Source organism: Acinonyx jubatus, chromosome D4, assembly GCF_027475565.1.
Source record: "Acinonyx jubatus isolate Ajub_Pintada_27869175 chromosome D4, VMU_Ajub_asm_v1.0, whole genome shotgun sequence".
Lineage (NCBI taxonomy): Eukaryota > Metazoa > Chordata > Mammalia > Carnivora > Felidae > Acinonyx > Acinonyx jubatus.
The window spans coordinates 12,308,108-12,318,871 of NC_069391.1; the positions used below are offsets into that span (position 1 = coordinate 12,308,108).

A 10,764-nucleotide genomic window follows, 5' to 3' on the forward strand; every position below is an offset into this window, starting at 1 on the left:
TTATTTTGAGAGAGACAGAGACAGCATGAGTGGGGCAGGGGCAGCGAGAGAGGGAGAGAGAGAAGCCCAAGCAGGCTCTGTGCTGCCAGCACAAAGCCCGATGTGGGGCTTGAACACACGAAGCTGTGAGATCATGACCTGAGCTGAAACCAAGAGTTGGACGCTTAACTAGTGAGCCACCCCGGTGTCCCATTGTCTTTTTACTTTTAATGTTTATTTCATTTTTGAGAGACAGAGCATGAGCAGGGAAGGGGCAGAGAGAGAGGGAGACATAGAATCTGAAGCAGGCTCCAGGCTCTGAGCTGTCAGTGCAGAGCCCAACGTGGGGCTCAAACTCACAGACTGCAAGACCATGACCTGAGCTGAAGTCAGGTGCTCAACTGACTGAGCTACCCAGGCGCCCTGGGTTATTTGTCTTTTTATTGTTAATTGTAAGAGTGCTTTATGTATTCTTAATACAAGTATCAGATATATGATTTGCATAGATTTTCTCCCTTTCAGCAGGTTGTCTGCTTTTTTTATTTCATTGCAGTATAGTTGACACACAATGTTACATTGGTTTCAGGTGTGCAACCTAGTGATTCAACAACTCTATAGTCAAGTGTAGCTACCATCTGTCACCATATAACACTGTTACAATACCGTTGACTATGTTCCTTATGCTGTGCCTTTTATTCCTGTGACTCATTCATTCCATAATTAGAAGGCTGAATCTTCCTCTCCCTTTCCCCTATTTTGCCCATCCTCCACACCCTCCCCTCTGATAACCACCAGATTGTTCTTTGTATTTATGAGTCTGTTTCTTTTTTGTTGTTGTTGATTTGTTTTGTTTTTTAGATTCCACATGTAAGGAAAATCACATGGCATTTATCTTTTTCTGTCTGACTTATTTCACTTAGCATAATACCTTCTAGAACCATCCATGTTATCACAGATGGCAAGATCCCATTCTTTTTAAAAGGCTGAGTAATATTCCATTGTATATATATATATCACATGTTTTTATCCATTCATGTACAGATGGACACATTGATTGCTTCCATGTGCTTGGCTACCACAAAGAATGTTATAATAAACATAGGGGTGCATATATATTTTTTTCAAATTAGTGTTTTTGTTTTCTTTGGGAAAATACCTATGAGGGGAATTAGTGGATCATATGGTGTTTCTATTTTAAATTTTTTGAGGAAGCTCCATACCGTTTCCCACGGTTACTGCACAAATTTACATTCCCACTAATAGTGCATGAGCGTTCCCTTTTTTCCATATCCATGCAAACACTTGTTATTTCTTGTCTTTTCAATACTAGCCATTCTTACAGGTATGACGTGATCTCTTATTATGATTTTGATTTACATTTCCCTGATGATGAGTGATGCTGAGCATCTTTTCATGTGTCTGTTGGCCATATGGATGTCTTCTTTGGCAAAATGTCTATTCAGCTCCTTGGCCATTTTTCATCAGATTATTGTTGTTTTTTAATTTGGTGTTGAGTTGTATAAGTTCTTTATATATTTTTGATATTAACTCATTGTTGGATATATCATTTGCAAATACCTTCTCCAATTCAGTAGGTTGTGTTTTTATTTTGGTCATAGTCTTCTTCTTAATTTTGATGAATTCCATTTATCTATTTTTTTTCTATTACTGCTCATGCTTTTGGTGTCACATATAAGAAACCATTGACTAATCCAAGGTCAGAAAGATTTATTCCCTTGTTTTCTTCTAAGGGTTTTGTAGTTTAAGTTCTTACATTAAGGTCAATGACCTATTTTGATTAATATTTGTATTTGAGGTAAGGGCCCAGCTTCATTCTTTTGCATTTGGATATCCAGTTTTCCCAGCATCATTTGTTGAAAATAGTATTCTTTCCCTGTCGAATTGGCCTGGCAGCCTTGTTGAAAATAAACTGACTATAAACATGAAGGTTTATTTGTGGACTCTCAATTCTAGCCCTTTGATGTAGCCTTGTGCCAGGGCCACATCATCTTAATTACTACAGTTTTGTAATAAGGCTTGAAATCAGGAGATGTGCATCTTTCCTAATTTGCATTTCTTTTTGAAGAATATATTAGCCATTCTGTGTCCCTTGAATTTCTATGTAAATTTTAGAATCAGCTTGTCATTTTCTGAAAAAAGATAGCTGATATTTTTATAAAGATTGTGTCAAATCTGAATTGTTTATTAATTTTCATAGGGTTTTTTGGTGGATTCCTTAGGAAATCTTTATTTAAAAAAAATTTTTTTTTAACGTTTTATTTATTTTTGAGACAGAGAGAGACAGAGCATGAACGGGGGAGGGGCAGAGAGAGAGGGAGACACAGAATCGGAAGCAGGCTGCAGGCTCTGAGCCATCAGCCCAGAGCCCGACGCAGGGCTCGAACTCACGGACCGCAAGATCGTGACCTGAGCTGAAGTCGGCCGCTTAACTGACTGAGCCACCCAGGCGCCCCAAGGAAATCTTTAAATATATAACATCTGTCATCTGCAAATAGACATAGGTTTACAACTTTCTTTATAATCTGGATGACTTCTATTTCCCTTTCTTAATCGCTCTGTCTGGAACCTCTGGTACAATGTTGAATAGAAATGGCAAAAGTGAGGGGCACCTGGGTGGCTTAGTCGGTTAAGCATCTGACTCTTGATTTCGGCTTAGGTCAGGATCTCATGGTCATGAGTACACGCCCAGGTGGCTAGAGTGGGCTGGTGTGAAAGGATACTTTTTGCAGATGTTATGGGACTTAAGCTGTGTGGGCCTGGAGCAGACCAAGGTGCCTCAGAGGGGACAATAACATTAAGAAAAAAAGTCCCTGAGTGGAAATGTGAATGGTACATATGAATGAAAGATAGTTTAGACATAGTCAGCATCTTATTTTTAAATAATCGTATGACACAAAAGGAACAGGAAACTCCTGGAGAAAGTAAGAGAGATGTGAGGGAGAGAACCACTTTGGTATTTGATATCATTCTAGAAGTCATATATTGTTTCATTAAAAAAGAAAAAAACATGCTGCATACTAAAAACCACTGAATTGTATAGTGTAAGAGGATGAACGTTATGGTCTATGAATTATATCTCAATAAAACTGTCATTAAAAAAAACATATTATATTGGAATGAAAAACAACTCGCTGTTCACATGAGCGCTGCATAGAGAAGGATTTTCTAACAATTCCAGCAGAAGCGTCACAAGGAGGAATTATTTTATTGGTTTCATGTATGTAAACTGAAAACTTAATGATGTCAAAAAATCAAAAAGAAAACTGAAGGCTGAAAAAGTGATTGGGGAGGGACACCTGGGTGGCTCAGTCAGTTGAGCATCCGACTTCAGCTCAGGTCATGATCTCACGGTTTGTGAGTTTGAGCCCCACATCAGGCTCTGCACTCTCAGGGTAAGCCTGCTTGGTATCCTCTGTCTCTCTCTTTCTCTCTGCCCCTCACACGTGTGCACTCTCTCTTTCTCAAAAACAAACAAACAAACAAACATTTAAAGAAAGAAAAGGTGATTGTTGAAAGTTTGCGCTACCAGAAAGAATAGAGCTTAAATCTTTAATATAAAAAGGACTTAATAAAATTCTTTAAAGTAGTCAAGTGATGTGAAGAAATAATTTGCAGAAGAATAAATAAAATTTATTTACAGACTTAAGAGAACAATAAGTTAATAAGCAAAAAAAATCGAACACAAAAAGGATGTACTATTTTTCACTTACTACGTTTGTAATGATTGAGTAAAAACTGAGAACACATACTACCTGTAAGATGTGGAGAGAGAGGCACTCTCAGAGAACACCATTTGGAATGTAAAGCAGTAAGAGTTTTGTAAATTATTTTGCCTGCATGCATCATGAGCCTGAAGAATATTCCATCCAGCAACTCCACTTCTTAGAATTTATTGTAAATATATATATATATATATATGGTAAATGTATATATATTTACAATGATCTTCACTGCATTATTATTTGTAATAGTGATAATAACAGAAAAACATAATCATCCAAAATTAAAGATTATATATTAACGTGGCATCTGCTTCTGCTATAATATTAATTATGAAAAAAAAGGAGGGGAAATTTCATTGTCCACTCTAGTGTCTTCATAAATGCCTTGGGCTCCAGAGTTTTTAATGCACCTAAAAAAATACGCTTATTCTTTGGAGATGTTTTCTGACGGTTCCTGATCCAGACGTGGCCACATCACTGTGCACACCTCGCTAGTTGATGAGTAAGTTTGCATCTGAAGCTGTGCGGGGAGAGCTTTTTTGGTCTTTTGTTTTCACATCAGATTTATAGTAGTTTCAATAAAAACGTTTTCAGCCCTTTGAGACTTCGAAAAATTACAAAAATTCTTATGAAGATTTAATAATAGTGTGGAAAAATGCTTACATTATAAGACCACGTGAAAAGTCGGCATCCTAACAGTATAAAATACATGTACAGAGAAAAGGACCATAAGAATTTGTGTAAAGCATTCACAGTGGTTTCTTTTAAGAAGGAATTTAAAAAGATTTCTTCATAATTTAGACATTTCCTGTAATGACACAAGTGATTTTTCAGTTGGGGAAAAAATAAACCAGAGTTTAAAAAGTAAAGAGGAGCACCTGGGTGGTTCAGTTGGTTGAGTGTCTGACTTTTGATTTCGACTCAGGTTGTGAGATTGAGCCCTGCGTTGGGTTCTGTGCTGGATGTGGAGCCTACCTGGGATATTCTCTCTCTCTCTCTCTCTCTCTCTCTCTCTCTCTCTCTCTCTCTTCCCTCCCCCCCACCCCCCCGTGTGCATGTGTGCTCTTTCTCTCAAAAACAAAAAAAAAAGTAAAGAATAAAGACTGGTCACAACTAACAAATAAAAAAACCCAAATCACCTGCCAGAGACAAAGATCGAATCCCAGATGTTTGATACTGGACAAATCTCTTAATCTTTCTGTGCCTTCGTTCCTTTTCCAGAATATTTTTGTCCTCCAGGCCACACAGATTCTGCCTCATATTCTTCACGGTAAGGCCAATCCCTATGAATGGGTTTCTTCCAAGGCAGGGTCACAACTAGTCCCTGGAGCCCAGTGACTTGACTGAGGTCCCGACCTGCCTTGTCTTGCCAGGATTTCGTTCTTTTTATTTTTTGTATCAGAAATTTATCTTAAAAATATTGAGATACAGTTGACATGAAGCCTCGTGTGAGTTTGAAGTGTACAGGGTGTTGGTTTGATACATTTATTTTTTATTTATTAATTAAAAAAATTTTTAAACATTTACATCCAAATTAGTTAGCATATAGTGCAGGTTTGATACGTTTATATACCACAGTATGATTACTACATTAGCATTCGCTAACACCTTTATCATGTCACCTAATTATCACTTCTTGTTGTGTATTGAGAACTATTAAGATCTAACACCTTGGCAACTATGAAGTGTATAATACAGTATTGTGGACTATAATCGCTGTGTTGTGCATTAGATCTCTCCTCTTGTTGTTGCGGAAGGATTTATAAGCCTACACTGCACTCCTATTGAGATTTCTCCTAGAAGCCAAGTGTTGCCTGGCACTTCGGATGTTTCCAACCCTAGACTGAATCTGCTTAGATGCATGTACCCGTTTATCAAGTCACGTCAGAGGGACTGTGGTCACTCCCTGTCCCCAGGCTGCAGTTCTGTCCTTGGCCAGATAGTCCTATTCCAGTCCTGCAAAGTTGGTCTTCCCTTTCTTGCATCTGCTTGTAAGGCCAACTCAGGAAAGTGAGTCTTTCAGATTTACAATGGACAAGTCCTGGGAAGGAGGCATGTTGAAAAGTCTGGGCTTCTGCTATGGGGAAGGACTCTTTATGATGTGGAACATCTTCCCCAGCCAAGGAGTCTCCACAAAGCCCCCTTCATGTCCCTGTTCCTCAGGCTGTAGATAAAGGGGTTCAGCATGGCGGTGACCATCGTATATACTACAGATGCCACCATTCCTATTTCTGCTGAATAGGTGGATGAGGGCTGGAAATACACCAGAAAGAGCGTCCCGTAGAAGAGAGTAACCACTGACAGGTGAGAGCCACAGGTCGAGAAGACCTTGTGCTTCCTCCCAGCAGAGGGGACCCTGAGGATGGTGTGGATGATGTGGGCATAAGAGACCAGGACACAGGCGAGAGGGACCACACCTGAGAGGGCTGCTTCAGCAAACATCGTGACCTGAAAGATCTGGGTGTCTGAACAGGCAAGTTTGAGGAGTGGGGGTACATCACAGAAAAAGTGTGGGATGGCATGAGAGGCACAGAAGGAGAACTGAGACATGAGGAGGGTGAGCGAGGAGGCCAGGAGGTGGGAGCAGAGCCAGGATGCGGCGACCAGCAGCAGGCAGCGCTGGGGACACATGATCGTGGTGTAGTGGAGAGGAAGGCAGATGGCCACGTAGCGGTCATATGCCATCACGGCCAGCAGGAAGTCATCCAGTAGAGCCAACGCCATGAAGAAGTACATCTGCACGAGGCACCCAGTGTGGGAGATGGCGTGGCGCTGTGTCAGGATGTTCGCCAGCACCTTGGGGACAATGGTGCAGGTGAAGCAGGTCTCGACGAAGGACAGGTTGGCCAGGAAGAAGTACATGGGGGTGTGGAGGTGCTGGTCAGAACCAATGGCTATGATGATGAGCAGGTTCCCCAACACGGTGACCAGGTACATGCCCAGGAAGAGTCCGAACAGGAGAGGCTGCCGCTCAGGGTTTGCAGAGAAGCCCAGGAGCAGGAAGTCAGAGACGCTGGTTTGGTTTCTGATTTCCTTCAAGGAGAGAAATTGGAGGAGAATCTTGCTTAAAAAGATAGGCTGTGGATACTACAGAGTCTAGAGCTTTGGTCTTTCTCTATTCCTTGAAGAGGTTACTGAGATTCACTAGCAGCTATGATGGCAGGGTGGGCAAATAAGGAAAATATGAGGACTGTGGACTATGGAATCAGGCATTGTAGGGGGTGTAACTTGGTTTCTAGATTCTTGCCCTACATGTGACTGAATGAGGCTGAACTGGTTTTCATCTGGATTGACTCCCTCCAGGATTAATTCCTTTTTTAACTTTAGAACACTTGTTCAATCTTAATGCTCTACTGTGGAGTCCTTTGGGGTCATGCATATCCTAAGATAGTGGGCAATACGAGATACCCTGTCTGTGTGTGAGTGTGTGAGTGTTTACTGAGAGAAATGGAAGAAAAAGTCTTTAGATGTGCCAGGTGTGCTGTATGTCTTTGTGTTTGAAGACTGTTCCAGTGAATTAACGTAGATATGAAAACTGTTAACTGAACTTTGTGAATGAAGGGAGTGCTGTTTTCATTATCATCATCAACTTCACTATCAGTCAGCGGCATGTTTTAAGATCACAGTCTTTGAAGGGACACCTGGGTGACTCAGTCGGTTGAGCGCCTGACTTCGGCTCAGGTCATGGTCTCACATTTCGTGAGTTCAAGCCCCACATTGGGCTGTCCGCATGGAGCCTGGCTGGGATCTGTCCCCTTCTCTCTCTGCCCCTCCCCCACTCATTCTCATTCTCTCTCTCTCTCTCTCTCTCTCTTAAAAATAAATAAACATTAAGAAAATTAAGAAAAAAGATCACAGTCTCTGGAGTCTAGAGACAGGCTGGGAATCCTTTCTCTGCTGTTCTCTGAGTATGCTCTTGGGCAAGTTACTTAAGCTCCTTGAGTCTCTGTTTCCTCATTTGTACAACGTGTACTCGCTTCATAGAATCACTGAAGCTACTGAGATAACATCAAGGAAGGGCTCGCCTCCATTAAGGGGTGATCGTCGCTTCATTGTTGACAGGAGTTGAAGAAATGTGAGCCCGGGTCCCACAATACAATGGTTTACATCAGACAACCTGCTTAATTATAACTTTGCTTCTCTCATGCCTTTTTTCACTTTGGTAAATGCCCCCTTGGAGTTTGCTTTCTTGGTGTTTAGATGCAGAGAATGATGCCACCTGATAGGTTTGTTGAGGGGATAAATACTGGGTCAATGAAGGTTGTCTTCACAAACCAGATTTCATGAACTTTATGAAATCGTGAAGATTCTTTGATTCATGATGTCATGATGTGCACTGGAAAAGAGGAATACCAATGTCTCTGATGGTGTGAAAGAATGCATGTGCTGAAAGGTCAGGGGCAGCATGTGGCAGTGGCATACTCGTCGAGTGTGTTCCTTAATACATCTTTTCTGAGGTCTGATGAAATCTCCCCACTCTTTATGTGTGATTTTGAGAAAGTCACTTTGCCTTTTTGCTCTTCAGTTTTCACATCTGTTTAAATGAGTAAGTGTAGAGTTTACTGTGGGGAGGAGTGAGGGTAAAATTAGGCAATGGTTGTGAAATATTTAGACCAAGGCTGGTGCATACTAAGTGCTCAGTAAATATTAGCCATTATTGTTATTGTTGTTAGTACATGAGGGTGCTCCCATGTCACTGCTCCTGGCTCCTGCCCAAGAGGAGGTGGGCTTGAGAATTGTGAGATGTGAGGGGAGAGTCACCATCATTATCACCATCACTGCCCTTGGGTGGTTATATCTTTGCCCAGAATGGTCACTGACAAAGCCTCTGCTTTGGCATTGGGAAGCCCCATGTAAACTTGGTCAAATAACTTTTTTTTTTTTGAGAGAGAGAGAGAGAGAGAGAGAGAGGGAGAGGGAGGGAGGGAGGAAGGGAGAGGGGCAGAGGGAGAGACTCTTAAGGAGGCTGCATGCTCAGTGCAGAGTCTGACATGGGGCTTGATCTCATGACCCTGGGATCATGACCTGAGCTGAAATCAAGAGTCAGGCACTCAACCTACTGAACCACCCAGGTGCCCCAACTTGGGCAAATAACTTAATCAGGAACAGCCCAGGTATCGTTAACAATACAATGGGAACAAATAACTATATTTTATATAGTTATTCACTGACTCTAATTAAAGAAAAAAGAAAGGATGTGAACAGGTTTGGTGCATTGTGAATGGTGGCGGCGGACGAGAGTGTGCGTAGTCCTATGATGGTAGCCCAGAGCAATTCTGGGAACCACACCTGCCCGCCCGAGAGCTGTGATGGTGGAGTCCATGAAGAAAACGAAAACGATGCGCCCTTTATTAATCAAGTGCTCTTATGTTTGCAGAGTTCTGATGTCCACAGGTTTTGTTGCTGCACTGGTGCTATGTTCTGGTCACTGTGGACTTGAGGAAGGGTAGCCTGAGACTCTGTTTCCATAATGACCTCAGGCTGGATCAGCAAGGACCTGGTGAACACTGGACTTAGGTTCTCTTTATGGAGATTAGGAGAACTGGGAAGTGATGGGCGGATGTAGGAAAGAAAAGGGGAAAAAGAAAAAGGAAGAAGCTCTAATGGGCTGTGTGTGTGTCTGCACATGCGTGCCTGTGTGCATCCAGGCCTTTGGTAGACTGTGGTCTTCCTCCCCATCTCTGTGCCTTGGTGCTTACCTGGAGATGCTCAACCTCAATCCCTGACACTGTCACCATGGATGTTGGATTCCCTGCTCCTTTGTCTCCCCAGGAAGACATGATTGGAGCCACGGAGCCCTTCCCTCTCTGCTGGAGCAGCACAGACTGAATACCCAGGAGGAACTGTTGACTATTCACAGGCGGTGTCTCCTGAGACCCAATCACAGGCTTCCTCGTTAGAGACAAGATGAGGCAATTCTAGACTGTGGCCCCTTGAGTCCCAGCAATGTCTGTAATGCCCCCTTTCAAAGAGACTGGGGCTGGGATCCATGGAGGCACTTCTGGAATTTTTCCCTTGGATGAGGTGCAGGTCAGGTTTGTCATCGTCAGCCTTTCCCCATTGTGGAGTACACACTTTCTAATAAGAGCCTAGTCCTCATGGATGAAACGTAGGTGGCAGAAAATAAGAGGGAAAAAATATATTGGAGGTCACCATTGTTGCCTTCAAATGTCATGTTGTAGAGGGGACATTCTTATTCTCTAGGACCCCAGTAGTCGATACATAATCAACATATAGGATCTACAGAAGGCCAAGGTGCTGGGGATCTTTGGATATTTCTTTGTTGTAAATCTGTTTTACATACAAAAGAAAACATACATGTGGTATTAAAGAATGATAATAATACTCGTGCTTTTACCTTTCACATTTAATATTATAACAGTATATTAGAATGATAATATTTCTATCACTTAAAATCCCCCTTTGTGCCCCTCTGATCACATTTCCTTTTCTCCTCTATTAGAGGAAACCATTGTTGTGAGTATTCCTGTAGTCTTCTCTATAATTTTACCATCTATGTATATCACTCTAAAATATATATGGTCTGATTAGGCATGTTTTTGTGCTTTATGTGATTGGAATTATATTTTTTGTGTTCTTTTGTAACTTGCTTATTTTCGTCAATCATTTTACATTTTTTAAAGGTTTTATTTTCTTTCCTTTTTAAAAGTTTAATTATTTATTTTTTTTTAATTTAAAAAATTTATATTCAAGTTAGCATATATGCAATAATGATTTCAGGAGTAGAATCCAGTGATTCACCTCCTACATATAACACCCAGTGGTTATCCCAACAAATGTCCTCCTTCTTGCCCCTTGCCCATTTAGCCCACCCCCCACCCACATCCCCTCCTGTAACCCTGTTTCCTCTTTATGTTTAAATCTCTTACATTTTGTCCTCCTCCCTGTTTTTATATCATTTTTGTATCTTAAATTCCACATATGAATAGAGTCATATGATACTTGTCTTTCTCTAATTTTGCTTAGCATAATATACTCTACTTCCAACTATATTGTTGCAAATGGTAAGATTTCATTATTT

General features: G+C 41.3%; 1 protein-coding gene across 1 annotated transcript; it reads right to left on the reverse strand.

The window, feature by feature from the left end:
* Positions 1 to 5,816: 5,816 nt before the first annotated feature.
* On the reverse strand, positions 5,817 to 9,502 carry LOC106965784 (olfactory receptor 1G1-like). The gene is made up of 2 exons (XM_015061874.2): positions 9,422 to 9,502; positions 5,817 to 6,755 (listed from the first exon to the last, which is right to left on the reverse strand). The coding sequence occupies exons 1-2, from the start codon at positions 9,500 to 9,502 to the stop codon at positions 5,817 to 5,819; spliced, it is 1,020 nt and encodes a 339-aa protein (XP_014917360.2).
* Between the last annotated feature and the right edge of the window lie 1,262 nt (positions 9,503 to 10,764).